This window comes from Rhinolophus sinicus, chromosome 3 (genome assembly GCF_057876585.1).
Source record: "Rhinolophus sinicus isolate RSI-liver-muscle chromosome 3, RSI-T2T, whole genome shotgun sequence".
Classification (NCBI taxonomy): domain Eukaryota; kingdom Metazoa; phylum Chordata; class Mammalia; order Chiroptera; family Rhinolophidae; genus Rhinolophus; species Rhinolophus sinicus.
The window spans coordinates 45,743,231-45,760,766 of record NC_142503.1 but is presented as its reverse complement, the minus strand read 5'-3'; the positions used below and the strand labels follow the sequence as shown (position 1 = coordinate 45,760,766).

Sequence of the window (17,536 nt, the reverse complement as noted above, 5' to 3'; positions counted from 1 at the left end):
GGGCCCCGCCCTCAACGGCCCCGGACCGTCTTTCTCCTTGGTATGTTCCAAGATGGCGGCCCCCATGGTGCGATGCGGGATCCTCCTGGCGCGGAAAGTACTTCTGCCTCGGCATTCCCTGGCAGGTTGGTGGCTGCTGCCTTCGTGGGGCTGCTTCATTAGGTCCCTGAGAACTATGTTCCTTGAGTGAAGGGAGCGGTGGGCTTTCAAGAGGAGAAGAAATGCTTCTGGAATCTAGTTGCTGGAGAAATGATTTGGAGTGTTTGGTAGCCCAGAAAGGGGAGGTAGGGTCTCTGACCCATTTCCTTCGGTAAAATAATGTGTCTGCCCATCCAAAGATGGAAACAGCAGAAAAAGTCAAGGCATGAACGTTTTTGCCTATGATTTGCTGAGTTTGTGCGTTATGGGTGATTGTCTTTTTGCGGACCGTGAAAAGTCCGAGTATGTCCACCCCTGGGGCTATGCATTTTCCTCCCTGCTGAGGTTTCCTTGGAGCGGCGTTATGAACGTTCTCCTCACCACCTCACACCTGGCCAGACCCCTCGTCTTCAGTTGGTGGAAGAAGTTTTCAGTATACTAATCTTACTTTTCCTGATGACATTGGGCACAACTTTTGATTGACCTTTCTTTGCTACAGTTTTCCATGTATAGACAATAAATGCTAATATAGTTACTTCTAAAAAGTACTTTGATACCTGAATGAATGGCAGCCCACTTAAAACCTATTTCTTTAATGGATCTGCTGCTAAAGACATTGGAAATATTTTTAAATATTTCCAGAAGCTTAATCCTGACAAGTTATATGATTAAAATGCAATAATTACAATCCATGTTTCCAATGCCTGTTATCTCCTCTTTTTCTACATACCTCCTCGAGCCCCTATAAAAAAGTTAACACACACACTCTCTGGCTCACACTTTTTTAGGAACAGCCATTAAATATCAACGTGAAACCTCAGAGTTGGCCACCAGAAGTTTTCTGAGGATTAAACTGGTTGACCAAACTGGTTGACCTACCTGGTGAAAATATTTAATGCCACACATTAGGTAAAGTGGTATGCTCAATACCTGGCACGTCAGTAAGAATTAGCTATTGTAGCTGTTTACAGGTATGTGTAGTTAATGGTTGTTAGTGAATGCTTTTCAATTTAAACAAGACCTTAGATTGTTTGTCAGGGAGGGTATCTTGGTTGCTTAGAATGTTTGGGGGCAATCAATCTAACAAGGGAATGGATAAGGGTGAATTGAGAGAATTTCCAGTTAGTATTTTGGTCTTTGAACTGGTGAACTTGTAGGTTATACACCTGTGCTACCCCCATTGTGGTAACTACTAGCTACATATGGCTATATAAATTACTTAAAAATAAGTAAAATTTAAAATTCTGTTTCTTAGTTGCACTAGCTACATTTTAAGAGCTCAATAGACCCCTGTGACTAGTAGCTACTGTATTTATTGGACAGCTCATAATTGAGCATTTCCATCATTACAGAAAGTTATATTGAGAAAGCACTGGGTTAGACCATAGATGAAAGGAATTTTGAAATTGGGAACGAGAGGCCATACGGCAAATAATATAAGTAAGTAGGATAGTACATTACGAACCACTCGGGGTTTTGAAAATGCTGATAATAACTTGACTTTAAATCATCAAAACATCTTGAACCATTGCAGGATAAGAGAGAAAAAATAGTCTACTTTGTACAAACTCATGATATATCAATATTTGGAACACTTTGGTGCTTCCATTGACTCTCCTTACTTCATAAGGAAGAAAGGCAACTTCAAATGAGCAAGAGGATACAAGGAAACTTGATTGAGTTGAACCAAAAAGTGACTTCACTATATGAAGAGACTAGAGAAAGGAAACTTACTGGGTACCTACTACATAGGGGATGTTAGGTTAGGCACTTACGAGGTTTGAAAGATACGGTGAATGTATAAATAAATAAATAATTACAATAAAAGACACATTGTCATTAATCCCCCACAAAGTACTCCCCCTCACTTCGAACACACATCCCATCATTCTTGCCACTTTCTGAAGCAGTTCTGGAAGTCCTCTTTCATGAGTGTCTTTAGTTGTGCTGAAATTCTGGTTTTAATTCTTTTCAGAATTAAATGGAGAAAATGTTTCTTTTTATAGCGGATAGTTGAGTTAGAGCATATGGTTGCCTCAAAAACTGCCTGGATGAAGGGTAAGAAGGTTACCAAATTAGCACAAATGTGGTGGCTTAAAATCACAAATTTATTATCTTAGTGCGCTGTAGGCCAAAAGATCAATACAGGGCCCTACTGTGCTAAAATCAAGGTGTTGAAAGGGATGTGATCCCTTTGAGAATCTCTAAGGGAGAAGCTATTTCCTCGCCTTTTCCATTTTTTAGAGACCACCTGCACTCCTTGGTTGATGGTCCCCTTTCTCAAACATCTTCAAAGTGAGCAAGGGCAAATCAAGTTCTTATATCACTCTAGCTTTCACACATCACACTAACCAACCTGACTCCCTCTTCCAGCCATCACCACAATCAATTTAGGACATTTTCACCACCTCAAGACCAAACAAACCTGTTGAACAGTTACTCTCCAATTTCCCCCAAGCTTTCCTGACTCCCTACCCTCCAAATCTAGGCAACCACTAATCTGCTATCTGTCTCTATAGATTTGCCTACTGTGGACTTTACATATAAAGAGAATTATATAATATGTGATCTTTTGTAACTGGCCTCTTTTTCACTTAGCATAATGTTTTAGAGATCTGTCCGTGTCATATCACATATATGTACTTCATTTCATTTTACTGCCAAATCATATTCCATTGTAAGAATATACCACATTTTGTTTATTCATCAGTTGATGGATATATGCATTGTTTCCATTTTGGGGCTATTATGAATAATATTGCTATGAACATTTGTATATAAACTTCTGTGTGGATACGTGGTTTCCTTTCTTTTGGGTATATACCTAGGAGAGGAATTGCTGGGTTATATGGCAACTCCAATGTTAATATTTTGAGGAACTGCCAAACTTTTCCAAAATGGCTGCACTATTTTACATTTTCACCTGCAATGCATGTGGGGACAGAGCCCCAAAGAGCAGTTTCCAGGCTCTCAGCCTCACATAGAAAGGTGCTGGCTCAGGTAGTAAATGGCCATCAACTGTGATTGGATGGCCATCAGCTGTGGCTAGTTGGCCGTCAGCTGTAACCAGTGAGCCATTGGCCACTAATGTAACTGCTGTGGCTACGCTAGCAGAAAATGGGGGCTAGCAAGAAGATGGTGGCCGAGCTAACAAGAGCGGATTGCAGAGAGGCGGATGCCACCAGAGAGAATATAGTGATATGATTCCCCTACTTATGGCTCCGTGGGTGTTCCTTTTTGGCCTCACCATATCCTGCGTTCTCTTGTGGGGAGCGGGAGCAGAGACCCCACCGGACACCCCGCATGACAATGCATATCAATGGCTAGTATCTCTCTTTTTTATTATAGTCATCCTAGTGGGTATGGAGTGGCATTTCAATGTATTTTGCATTTCCCTAATGGTAAATGATACTAAATATCTTTCCATGTACTTGTTGGCCATTTGTGTGCATGTGCATATGTTTGTGTGTATGTATACGTCTTTTTGAGAAATATTTGTTCAAATCATTTGCCAATTTTTCAGTTGATTGCTCCTCTTTTTAAATTTTGACTAGTAAGAGTTATTTATGTATTCTGGTTACAAGTCCCTTATCATATCAATGACTTGCAAATATTTTCTCCCATTCTGTGAGTTGTCCTTTTACTTTCTGGATAGTGTCCTTTGACACTTGAAGCACAAAGGTTTTAATTTTGAGTAAGTTGCCACTCATTGTTTCTCATGCATTCCTTAAGCTCATAATTATTGAATATTGCCATACGCCAGTCATTGTGCCAGGTGCTGGGAATACACCTATGTCATTTTGTGGGTTATCTCAAATTTGGTTTACCAGGTTTGTCTTATTTACCACTGGGTGCTGGGTAAGATGTTATTGATTGCTTTATGTGAAATAAGGGTAAATTTGCTGATCCAAGTCAGATGGCAATGTTTTTAGGAGTAACTAACGATTATAAAGCATTTGATTAATGCATTGAGCAACAGTTCAGCAAATGTTTTTGGTGCTAAGGAGTTCTAGGGCTCACCTAGGCTGTAATTTAGTGGAAGCAAATGGCTCCTAGTCCTGAAATTATACGATCAAAATTACCAGCAGTTTTGCCCATAACATTATTGTAAAAATTTTCAGTTTTCTACGTCTTCTGCTTGTTAGAGCTTGTATGCTCTGAGTTGTGCACGTATGCTCTAACTGCGCATGCACTGAATTGTTAACGGTGCAATGTTGGTTACAGTATCATGCTAGGATCTTCAATAATCTAACTGAAGATATGATAGATATGTTTAATAAAACAGATAAACAGAACCTGTTGTAGAACCATGCATGTTGATATAATTGTCTTTTTCCTCAGGTAAAAGATGCCTGCTTTCTGCGGCATATGTGGACAGCCACAAATGGGAAACAAGAGAAAAAGAAGAGTATCACCTTGGTAGGTACCTATGTGTCATTGCAGTCTCTCCATATGTTTATTATCACATATTCATATGATGTATATATGAAATAATGCTTTTATGATAATCTAATTCAGATAAGCACATTTTTAGTCTTAAAAAGAATTAAGACTATTGTTTCACGTGTGGCAAAATCATTTTTGCTATCCTGCAAATTTCTGTTTCTTTTTTGCCTTGACAATTAGTCTTTCTAAATTATATAAGCAATTCTTTTCTTTCTTGTTTTTGTCCACTTTTTATCATATAGTTAGTTGCCACGCAGCCTGTCTGTTCTACATTATCTGCAGAGAAAAATATATTTCATACTTTCATCTTTTGTAATTTTCATTACTTAACTTGTGGTCCTTAGAAAGCTTTTTCACTCTTCTCTATTTTATCACCAGGTGATAGATAGATTTGAAAGCAGTGTTATAATCTCATTTAAACCATTTAGGGAAGATAGTTGGCTAACATCTTCCGGGTGGTAGGCTCCTCATTATATAGAACTTCCCTTTCCCTGTTCCCTGTGTCGTATTACACAGATAGCAGCCTTTCTTTTATAAAAGAACAAGGCCTAAAAGAAATCACTGACCCTATGAGCACTTTGTAGAAATAATACATAAATATAATATGTATTATATATAACATCATTGGGACATTGATAAAGTCAGACGATGGTGATAGTTTTATGAAACTAATTTTTGGATCAGTTCCAGTACTGATCTAATATTTTCCCCCGGGGGGTAGGGAAGGGACATTCTTTTACGGCTGCCTATAACAGCTACCTTGGGAGTGGCAGAGGGTGGAGTGGGAATGTTCAAAGAACTCATTTTCTTCCTTAATAGTACGATTGCAAGAGCAAAGTTGGTTTGTGAGACCTGGGTTTGGGTGTATGGGCCGGGGCCAGCCAAAGCAGAGCTGTGGAGAGTCTGAAGACTAGGAATTGCATGCTTGCACTGAAATGTAGAATCACTGTGAACAACAGGTAGATATACAGATGCTACAAAGGTGGTGTGCTGGCAAAGTCAAATACTGTAGCAAATACCGTGGCAAATATGGCATTATCATAAGTGACACGGTTTTATTCACAAAATGGTGAACTCTTAGTAAAGTTCTCAATGAATCCAAATGCTATCTTTCCACAATTTACACAACAGTTGCATTAATGGAAAATTTAGTTATTTTCAAATTATGCCCCTCAAAGTGCTTTGTTTTTATACTCATATGTAAAATGGAGTTAGTTTTGTTTGTTATGAACAGGTTAGTTTTTTAAAATGTGAATGTCTGCCATGTCATACATGGCATGAAATATGGACCAAATATTTTTAATTTTGTTTTGGGAAATAATTTGAAACTTACAAAAAGTTATAAGAATAATACAAAGAGCATCTGTATACCCTTAGCCCAGATTCACACATTGGCACCATTTTGACCCATTTGTTTTGCTTTCTCATTCTCTGTATGCACACACATTTTTTTTTAACCATTTGAGAGTTTTTTTGCATGTATTACAGCCCTTTATCCTGAATGCTTTAGTGTGTATTAATGACATTTTTTAAGAAGCCAGCCCCTTTTTTAATAAAGTATTCTTTTTGGGTTTGTCTGATATTTTCTCATGATTAGATCAAGTTGTGCTTTCCCAGTTGCAATATTGTCAGTGATATTTGTCCTTCTCCATACACATGTAAAGAGATACCAGTTGTTGATCTACCTTCACTGGTGATGTTAACTTTGATCACCTAGTCAAGTGTGTCTGATTCCCCCCCTGGAGAGTTACTGTTTTCCTCCTTTATGACTAATAGGCAGTCTGTGGGGAGATATTTTAATATCATGCAAATATCCCGCTCTTTATCAAAAGTTTCCCCCTAGATTTAGCATCCATTTATGTATCTTGCCTGAATCCGTCTTTACTAAGACAGTTACAAAATGATGGTTTTCCAGCTCCATTAGTACTTCTACATTTACTAGTTAGTGTTCAGGATTCTACTCTAATCAAGAGCTCCATCTTCTCTCATTTCTTTCTTTGAACTCTATTTATTATCCATATGGTCTTATGGATTGTGGATTCCTCTTTTTATGATTCATTACCATCCTTAATTATTTGGGTGACGAAATTGTCCCAGATTTGGCTAGTAGAAGCCCTTTCAAGCTGGCTCTCCATCTTCTGGGCTCATCTTGTACCTTTCCTGCTGTAGCTCTGGAATCAACTATTTTTCCAAGAAGTCCTGTTTCCTTTTAGTAGGGAATGTTCTTAGAAACAAAGATCTGTATAACGGATGTCCTCTTGCTACTGTGGAGTTATTGCTTCTTGGCCCATTCAGTGGACAGAGCTAGGAAAACATGTATACATATACACATAAGCATATAGATGTGCACATTCATGCGTGTATGCACACATGTACATAGTTTATAAATAATGAGTTCATACTGAAACCTCCAATTCCAGTTCATCCCCACAGGGTTCTTCTTTGCCTTCCTCTAGTCCATATTTGTATTTCCTTTTCATGCTGAAAATGTTGGCTCCCAATAGAGATGATGTTTTGATATGTTGGATTGTCTCGGCATTGCAGGTTATCTAATTTTCCTGTCTTCTGCCCATTAAGTGCCAGCAATGCCCTACAGCCTTTCTGACATTGAAGAAAATACCCCCAGATATTCTAAAATTCCCTTTAGGGCCAGTAGTACTCCTTTTGGAAACCACTGTTATAGTGATGAAACCAACATGGACTCAATTATATTGCAAAGTTTGTTCTGATGTGCCGTATATGAATTTTAAGAAAAGTGCTATGGAAATACAGAGAAGAGAACAAAGAATTTCAGGCAAGTTATTAACACTTTCTTATATGAAGGGGAGATGAGTAAATAAGACCATTATATTTGGCACCTTGGTATGGAGTATAGTCTGCACTCTGTTACTCGGAGACAAATCTAAGGGAAGATTTTCATGGATTCCTGAATAAACAAAAGCTGTTTGCCAGAGAATAAACATAATAATATGCAATGAATAAATGTATGGGGGTAATTGTCTCCTCTCTGTTAAGATTATAATACTTGGAAAAGCTGTACCACCTGCTGTTTGCGGCGCATCCTGAGTCTCGACCCAGTTAGATTTTCCTTGCCCTATATTCTTATAGTACTTTATACCTTCCTTATGCAGTGTGATGTGAAGAGTCCGCACTTGGGGGCCACACATCTAAGTGTGAACCCCAAGTCTGCCAGCTTTCAGAAACTCAACCTCGGTTCCTGTACCTATAAATTGGGGATGATGGTAATGCCTGCCTCTGCTAATACCCTGACATACAGTACGTGCTCCAGAAATATGTGGAATGAATGAGTCCCTAGGCCACTTGATTTTACCCCAATATAAAACGCGGGAGGTGAATAAGGTTTTGAAACTCAAATGGCATGGAAGGAAAAGAGGTTCTTTGAGACAATTTTTTTTTTCCTACTAACAGAATGTGAATAAAACAAACTTGAACTCCTACGTGCTATTAATACATTTTCCCTAACTCTTGAGTGTTTGGGTTGGGATATTGGCACTGAGAAGTGAGACCAGCGCGGGGTCAGGCGCCGCGTCTGAGGCCGCTTCGGAAGATACGGCAGTAGGTGGCAGTGCGCCCTCTTCGGAGACCGCGGCGCAGCCGGTGGAGCCCAGCGTCTGGGTCGGATCCTTGTCGAAAGCCTCCCCGTGCGCGCGTGCGCAGAGGGCTACCTTCAGTAGGTAGAGCTCAGTGATTGGAGGTTGTTATTGGTGCGGGCTCATTCGTTGGGGGAGGGTCGATGTGAGGCCTTTACTCCACGCATCCCGGTTGGAGGGCGTGGAGGGGAGTGGAGCTCCGCAGAGAGGGAGGAGGTGTGGTGTGGCTCTTGGTCTACATCTGCTTAAACTATTTGTCTCCATGCAGAATCCAGTGCAGACGTTTTGGGTTCTCTCTGATGGGCATGCGGCTCTGGTGCCTCCTTTCTTCAGTGTCGTTTGTGGTTCTCAGAGCCTTGGGGGAAGGGTGTGAGGCTCTGTCCCGCTCCCAGCCTGAGGGTAGTTTATTACCATGGAAGTCTTGATCAGCACCTGGAGTTCTCTGTAGTACAGTGTACCTTCACTGCAGTCTAGGGGGCAAGCAGGCCATGGATGCAGTGCTGGTCCTTAGACAAAAATCAAAAGGTAAGCTCTGTTCACTGCTAGCAGTGTGCGGGGTTCTCTGTGAAGCCCTTCACACGCACCATCCTATTTAATGCTCACATCAGCCGGCTAAGGCAGCTGCTATTTACCCCTCAGAGATGAGGAAACTGAAGCCATATTGTGACATTTACTTAGAGCCGTACAGTATTCCATTGCTTTTCTGCTTAAAAATAGCTTTCTCTGTTATTGCTGTAGTACCTGCAATTCTATGATAGCATCTTCCCTTGCGTTGAAACAGTGGATTTCTTGCTTTAAAAACAAACAAACAAAAACAGCTTTGTGATTGCATTGTAAAATATTCTGAGAAGTGCACAAATCATAATTTACAGACTGATAAGTTACCACAAAGTGAGCAAACCTGTGTAAGACAGAACATTCCTACCACTCCAGAAGCCCTTGTTGCAGCTCCCATTCTCTTCAAAGGTAACCGTTATCCTGATTTCTAACACCATAGGTTAATTTTTTAAACGTTTTTAATGACAAATCTGAAATATATACAAAAGTAGAGTGGTATAAGGAATCCCCTTTACCCATAATCTGGTTTCAACAGTTATTAGCCATGGCCAATGTACTTCATCTCTTCTTCTACTTATCCCCCATCCAGATCCTTTGGATTATTTTGAGGCAAATCCCAAACATGATGTCATTTCATCCATAAATATTTCATTGTACACCTCTAAAAGATAAGGGTATTTTAATACCATTATCACACCTAAAATATTAATAACTGTTTAAATATGAAATATCTAGTCAATGTTCAAATTTCCCTGACTCTCAAATATTTTAATGGTTTGGTTGAACCAGAATGCACGTAAGTTTTGTATAGTGTAATTGGTTATGTCCATTCTTGCTGCTTTTAAAATATTTTTTATAGAAACATAAAAGTAGAGAGAATAGTATAATGGACCCCCATGTACCATGACCCAGCTTCAACAGTTATCAGTTTCCAGCCGGTCTTGTTTCATCAATCTTCTACCCCATCACCAGATTGCTTTTTAACAAATCTTTGTTATCAGATCATTTTGTATGTATTTTGATATGTACCTCTAAAAGATAAGGATTTTTTTAAACCATAACTATATCATTTTCATATCTAAAAATTAGTAATTCCTTAACATCTTTATATCCATCAATGTTCACATTTCCCCACAAATGTCTTACACATTTTTTAAAAATTTATAGTTTGTTGAAATGGAATCCAGATAAGGTCCATATCTTATAATGTGCTGAGAGGTCTCTTAGATATCTGTTAATCTATAGGTTTCGCTCGCTCTTTCTTTTAATGTATTTGTTGAAGAAAACAGATCTTTGTCGTGTAGAGTTTCCCACATTCTGAATTTGCTGTTTTTATCCTTATGGTGGTTTTAACATATACTTCTACCTTTCATATGTCCTACAAAACTGGCAGAGAAGGAGGCTTCATCAGATTCAGGTTTTTCTGCTTTTGTTTTTTTTACTTTTGGCATGAATACTTCATAAGAAGTATTGTTTTGTCAGGAGGCACACAGCAGGTTGTCCCTCTGTGATGTTAAGGCCATTCGTGATCATTGCTTAGATCCATTATGAATATCAGGAGCTGCAAACTGTTGCTATTTGAATTCTATCCTTTCTTCCTCACTTATTATCCAGAAAAATTTTTGTAAAAGAATGTCCTTTCATCAACATTTTAGGTATCCTGAGTTGCAGTTTTTATGGAAGAGGCAGTTTTCAATAATGAGTTGACCCCTTACCATCCTCCAAAGATGATCAATAAGGGTTTTTTATATATTATTATGAATTTATGGATTTAAGCATTCCAGACATTTTAATTCATTGCAGTTATTTTTTATTGAAAGTACCTTAGTTCTCTGCAGAGCCGTAGGAGTTCTTGGGCTTTACAACTCAAGTCAGATTTCAGTTTTAGACTGTTTCTGTACTGGACTTCCCTGGGGTTAAAATAAACACTGAATGAAAGAATTGCCTCTGAAATTCCTCTACTGACTGTCACATCTGTTGGAGAAGGTACAGGGTGAAAGTTATTAGCATTAGCCAGTTAGTAGCTTTTGAATTCCACGCTAGGACCCACAGTGAATAGGATTTAGGAGAAAACCATTTGGGAGAACAGGAACATGGTAGGAAGGCAGGTCTGATGGAGAAGCTCCCTGGGTTCTATGACAGGAAGTTTGCTTGTCACCCTGCTAGGTTAAGGGCCCAGGTGACTTAAGCTGAATTGGATGCCTGAGCCCTACTGAATTAAATATTTTACTTCTGAGTTTTCAGTTTATAAGTAATCATAAAGTAAGGGACACCTTTTGGTTTTGGTTACTGTTTTGTTTTTTAAGAAACAAAGGAGAATTTGTAGAATTCAGAAACCAAGGAGAATTTTACCGTTGACACATTTGTGTTCAGGCTGACCCTGAGCACTGTGGCCATCTTTCACAGACGCCTCTCTCTCCCATTAGCTGAGGTTTGGTTTTGCGGTAGCATTTCATCTGTGAAAGCCTTTGGCTTGTTGCAGTAAGTTTTCAAATCCTGCTCTTGAAGCCTGGTGGAGATTTTCTGAAGCCTACTTTCTTAACTTTTATCAATTCCATATTTACATCTCTGTGACACCTATTCATTTACTAGGTTTCATATTTACCATCAGCTGGCTAGTCTAAAGGTGGCCTGACTTGTGCATATCTTCCTCCTTTAGTCTCCTTTTTCAGTATATATGTATACAAAGCTTCGCTTCACATTTTTCCTTTTTTGGAACTATTTGTTTTAAACTTCCTGGTGACAGATAGAGAGACAAATAGAAGGAAATCTAAATATCTATATTCAAAATGGTTCCTAGATTAGTTTTTCCTACTTCCTTCTATTACTTTTATACACATTATATTCATATGTCATCTGTCCTTGTTTTTCTTTTTAAATGTGGGGAGCAAAAACACCGTTTCAGCCTGTTTTTCAGATCACTTTGTCTAGGAAATATAATTATAACTTGTATCCAGTTCTCTATGACGTAAATATTATAGATAAGGTATGTAGATGGTCCTAAGCCCAGAAAGAGCTTAAGGTTGACCGAATGAATAAAAATGATGTACAGTTACACAGAAACCATGAAAAACTGAAACCATCTAACAATTTCTCACTTAAAACTCCCAGGATTCAATAGAGGATCCATCTTTCCTTCAGGGACCTTCCCCATCACAACTTTCACCCAGAGAACATGCTCTCTTATAAGGCACTTCTTTCTCAGCACATCTCTGCTGCAGATTTTGTGATCATTAAGATTGCCATTTTTTTTTCTGAGAATTTTATATACTTTGAAGCTGTGTTACTTTGGTGCACACCAGGTTAAAATTATCTTCTTGGAAAAATGAATTTTTTTTATCATTATGTAATGACCCACCTGTAAAAAGAATGCTTTTTTTTTTTTTTAAGTTTATTGGGGTGACAATTGTTAGTAAAGTTACGTAGATTTCAGGTGTACAATTCTGTATTACATCATCTATAAATCCCATTGTGTATTCACCACCCAGAGTCAGTTCTCCGTCCATCACCATATATTTGAAAATAATGCTTTTGACCTTTAAATCTATTGTGTCTAATGTTAATACAGCTACACCGGGTTTTGTTTGGCTACTGTTTGCCTAGTATATTTTTGATACATTTATTTTTAACTCTTCAGTGTTCTTTTGATTTATATAGCTAGATTTTGTATTTTTAACCAATCTGACAATCGTCTTTTTAACTAGAAACTGTAGTCTATTTATATTGTCATTTTATGATTACTGATATATTTGGATTTATTTCTATCATATTTTGTTATTTCTCTCATCTTTCTTGTTTTTCTGTTTTTTTCCCTTTCTTCTTTTGGATTGATTACCACTGTTTTTGTTTTTTTCATTTTTCCCCCTTACTGGTCTAGAAATTATTTCCTCAGTTTCTACTCTTTTAGAATGGTAGATTCTAGCATTCTAAATCTATATATTTTAGATAATTGCTCTAACTTCCAACATGCATATTTAACTTAAAATCTAATGTTAATCACACTCTCCTATTTTTCAGTCCAGACATGCACATACCCCCAACCATATGTTTTGTCTGATGTTAACGTTTTATCCTTTAAAACACAAACACAACACATTATTATTTTAAACAGTCAATTTTCCCTCAAATTTAAGCAGTTTTACTTACTTGCCATTCTTTTTAGTCTCTCAAGTCTTCTTTAAAAGATCATTTTCCTTCTTACAAAAAAAGACATCTTCTTAAAAACACAACTTCCACAAAATTCCTTGAGTGTTTGTTGCTAATAAATTCTCTCAGTTTTTGTTTGTCTAAAAATACCTTACTTTTCCCTAAATCTTGAAACATAAGATTATTAGATTTGTAAATCTATGTTGATAGTATTTACTCCCAACATATTATTCTACTGTCTATTGTTGTTCCTACTGAGAAAACACCTGTTGATGTAGTTGTTTTTCCTTTATAAGTAATTTATATTTTCCTTCTGGCTACTTTTAAAATCCTCGTTTTCTTCAGTTTCACTGTAATGTATCATGGTGCAGGTGTTGATTTAATTGATTTGAGATTTTATGTGTTTTCTGAATCTGAAAGCATATCTTTTATTAATTCTAAAAAAATACTTAGTTATTATCTTGTCATGCATCACCTCTCCTCATTCTCTTTATTAACTTCTTTTATAAATTCAGTTAAATGTAGTTTAGGCCTTCTTATTCTATTTTCTATATCTCTTATTCCTCTTTCATACATTTCATCTTTATCTTTGCTGCATTCTGTGTAATTTCTTTTAGACCTTTCACTTCATTAACTCTCACCTCACCTCTGTCTAACCTCCTCTTTAACTTATTCACCAAGTTTTTTTTTAGCAGCTTGATTAAGGTATTCTTTATATAAAATACACTGCACATATTAATTTGATAAGTTTTGACACATGTACTTGTATGTACATCCATGAAATCATCACCACAGTCATGATAATGAGCATGTCTGCCACGCCACGCACAGTTTTCTCCTACTCCTCTGTAATCCTTTCCTCCCCTTCCTCCTGACCCTCCCAGATTCCCAGGCAACCACTTATATGCTTCCTATCACTGCAAGATGAGTTTGTATTTTCTAGAATTTCATATAGTAAAATAAACTCTTTAAACCACTTTGAACAAAATTCTCAGGTTGCTATATCATGTGTAACACAGAAGTATGAATTAGGGCGTCAGAGGTGTGAGGGCTGACTGTAGTTTAGGATCCGTGGGGCACAGCATCCTTGCATTTATCTTTGCAGGGTGCATTATTTTCTAATTCACCTTCCCACTCTCGTAGCCCTAGGTGGTCCTGGCTTTACCTGTGGATTCCTGAACCAGTTTGTCATCTTATAAAAGCCTTGGTTTTATCCTCGGTGCCCCGTAAGCCATTAAAACCAAAGCTGTGTCACTAGAGACCTGCAGATGCTCTCAGGTGACTGCAACCATCAGTGCTCCCTTATAAACTCAAGGCTTGTGCTCCTGTCCTGCCTTCGGCCTCTGGCATTTATATCTACCTTCTTGAAAGCTCAGTCATATTTGCAAAAAACTTTTAGAAATATTTTACCTAGGTGTTTTTCTCCTAGGAGGAAAATTTTAAAGGATATTTTGTCCACCTTGTTCCAGAAACAAAATTCCATTTAACATCTTTTCAAGCTTAGGAGGAACACCCAAGACTGATTCTCTGTTGCGCCCATGGTAGTTTTTAAATATAACTCACTCTAGTCTTGGGAAGCTGCATCCCAGTTTCCTGGGGCTTTGTTTAAAAACTTGGATTCCCCTGGTCTCACCTCAGACCTACAGAACTAGAATTGCCCTCTAGGTGTGAGGTGAGGAATCCTCAACCAAGTTTGTGAACCGCTAGGCTCCTATGCTTGGAATAGTGTAGAGTCCTCAAGAAAATCCTTTATGTCCTCAGATCATCAATGGTGTTGTTTTCTTCAAACAGGAAGGACATTTTTATATTAGTAGACATGTCATTTTCTGGGCATACTTCCACATCTGTATAGCTTTAAGTTTTTTTGAATGAAGAATTCAAATTTTCAGACCCATTTTCCCTTGTAGTCGTTGTTGACTTCAACTGTCCACTGCAATGTATATTCCTGAGGAGCTGAGTGACGGGAAAGAAAGCATCTTCCTTAGCACATCCCTTTGAACAAAACCTGGGCATCTGCTGGCCCCTCGGTGAAACATGAAGTGTGATCTTGACTGTTGAAGCCCACAGTCCAGAAGCCTGTGGTGCCAGCCCTCTGCAGGCCGCAGCTGCCCCAGCTTTCCTGGCCATCCCTGCCCTGTGCAGTTTTCCGCCTCATTCATCACGCCGATGCTATCATGGGAAGTGATTGGTCACATATTTAGCAGCAAACCTCTCTCTGACTTGCAATATGCAAATGTTATTCAGCAGCTGCTGGGTCTGCAGCTGTTGCCTTTTTTGAGGTCTCAGCGATTTCACTTGACAGAAGATGTCTTGGTGTGAAGGATTAGAACAGAGTCTTGGGTTATCACACTACAGAAGCCAACCTCATCCAATGTTTCCTTCTACATTGTGCACTATGTGAAATCCACAAGGAAATGGAGGCCACTTTAATTAGGCCAGTAGAGCCTGATCCTCCTTTTTTTTTTTTTAAGTAAAAGTTTACATTTTGAGTAAAGGGAGGTAATTCTTTATAATGTCTATCATCTCAACACAAGGGCCTCTATTGTGAAATGATCATAAAGATTTGGCATCACAGGAGTGCTGTTTAATATTCTGTGAGCAACTAGATTTAACAATATTAATTTGCCTTAGTGTGAAGAGGTTTTAGGGACTTCCTTGTGTGTGTGTGTGATGGGGGTGAGGGTCTTTATCTTTCTATAATCACCTGGTGTCAGTCTCTTTAAGACTGTCATAAGAAAAACGGATTACTTTTATATCACACTAGGTTTTAGGGATTTTGCAAAGTAGCTTTCCCCCAGTAGCTACTGAATCAAGATAGGGAAAAAAATGGTTAATGCACTCAATAGGTCTTCAAAAGATACTTGTCCGTTGATTACCTCTGTCTTCTTATTACTTGATACAGATTTCTTCCTTTCCCTAGAGTCTGTCAATAATAACACTTTCTTGTGCCTCCTTCCAGAGACACTTTATTGGTATATTTTTTTAAAACTAAATATATGCTAGGATTTTTTAAATGTTACTAATATTCCTTATCTTCCTTGATTTATACAATAATGATTTCTAATGAGAGCAAGAAAGAGCATCAGTTTTAATACTGGTTTCATAATGATGGCAGCCATCTGGTAGGAGTTGTAGCTGTTAAGTTGTCCACAAGAAATGTGTAAATTTAACAAGGTTCATTTTCCTTCTTTGTCTTCACAGCTGATCTAGCATCTTTAATGGATAAAACATACGAGAGAAAGTTGCCTGTTAGTTCTTTAACAATATCACGGGTAAGAAAACCTAAATATGTATTTTCAAACAGGAAGGAGGAAGAAAGCAAGAAAGGCTCTTTATATACATGAAGCTGTATAAAGACAGAATATCTTTCACGGGAAATATTTTTCCAGAGTTTGGTATGTTTTTGTAGTTACTAATAGACATTTTATGGTGAAGCAGCAAATTTCTTTAACTGAAGTAAAAGGTAATAAATTTTACCAGACTCTGCTATCAGTGATCACTGTTGTGTTTCTCATTTATTTTAATTTTTTCAGAATATATTCTGCTAGATGATGTCATGATTTTTAAAAATTGATACACTCTTCAAAGTAATAGTATTTACTTGTTAATATTGGAAATGTTTTTGGTAGCTGAAAAAGTCTATAAAAATGTATACTAATGTTAATGTTAAACTGTTACAGAACAATGAAGACGAGAACAATTAGGCTCGGAATTGGGAATAGGAATTGATAGTAACCATTACTGAACACCTTCTGTGCCACCTATGGGACTAGTTTTTGTAACATACATTATCTCATGTTAATTCTTATAGCAGCCATAAGATATAAACATCATTATCTCCATTTTGCATGTGAGACTCAGAACGGTTGATAGCTTTCTCAAGTTCACACAGGTCATAAGTGGAAAAATTGGGCTTCAAACCCAGTTCCCTGTGACATCGAAGTTCTTTCCCCTCAAATAATATCTGATTTGTCTTCATCACAAAATAACTTTGTGACATTGGGCAACTGGGCCCCTCTCAATTTTCTCATTTCCAGAATGGGGACGATAGTACCTTCCTCACAGGGCTGATGTGGTGCTAAAATGAGATCTTAGTTGTGAAAGCTCTTTGTAGAAATTAATGGCACCATAAAATTCAAGGTTATTGTTAAATCTAGAAGAGGAAAAGGAAAGGAACTAGCATCCTAGTCTGGGTCCTTTCTTTCTGCCTCTTGATAGGCTCCTTTTAGAAGGGCAGCAGTTTAAGTCATAACATAAATTTTATAGACTCATAATTTTCAGATTGAAGGGGAACTTAAATACCACTGGTTCATCCCTTGCATGATGGATAAAAATCTCTGTTGCCATAATACCTCATATTTGTTTAGGCAGCACCAAAGAGTTTAAAGACATTTCACATACATTTCTCATTGGAGCTTCAGACTCTTCCGGGCAGGTGCCTTTATTCTGTTTATGCAGATGGAGCAACTAAGTACCAGAGGGGCTATGCCATCTGTTTATGCCACACAGCAAGCAATCAGGAGAGTTAGCTCTCAACTTCAGATCCTGTGTGTGCCCCATATTTCACCCACTCCTTAATGAGATTTCTAAATCAAATTCAAAAGTCTGAGGCCTTTTAAGAAAGTCTCTTCCCTTTT

General features: G+C 38.0%; 1 protein-coding gene across 1 annotated transcript in view; it reads left to right on the top strand.

The window, feature by feature from the left end:
* The first annotated feature begins 1 nt into the window (after nt 1).
* MRPS27 (mitochondrial ribosomal protein S27) overlaps nt 2-17,536 on the top strand; it is a 74,026-nt gene continuing 56,491 nt past the window's right edge. Inside the window, exons 1-3 of the mRNA XM_019728090.3 lie at nt 2-125; nt 4,480-4,557; nt 16,101-16,171. Of these exons, the coding sequence (XP_019583649.3) occupies nt 53-125; nt 4,480-4,557; nt 16,101-16,171 (222 nt within the window). The 5' untranslated portion in view covers nt 2-52. The remainder of the gene's footprint in view (nt 126-4,479; nt 4,558-16,100; nt 16,172-17,536) is intronic.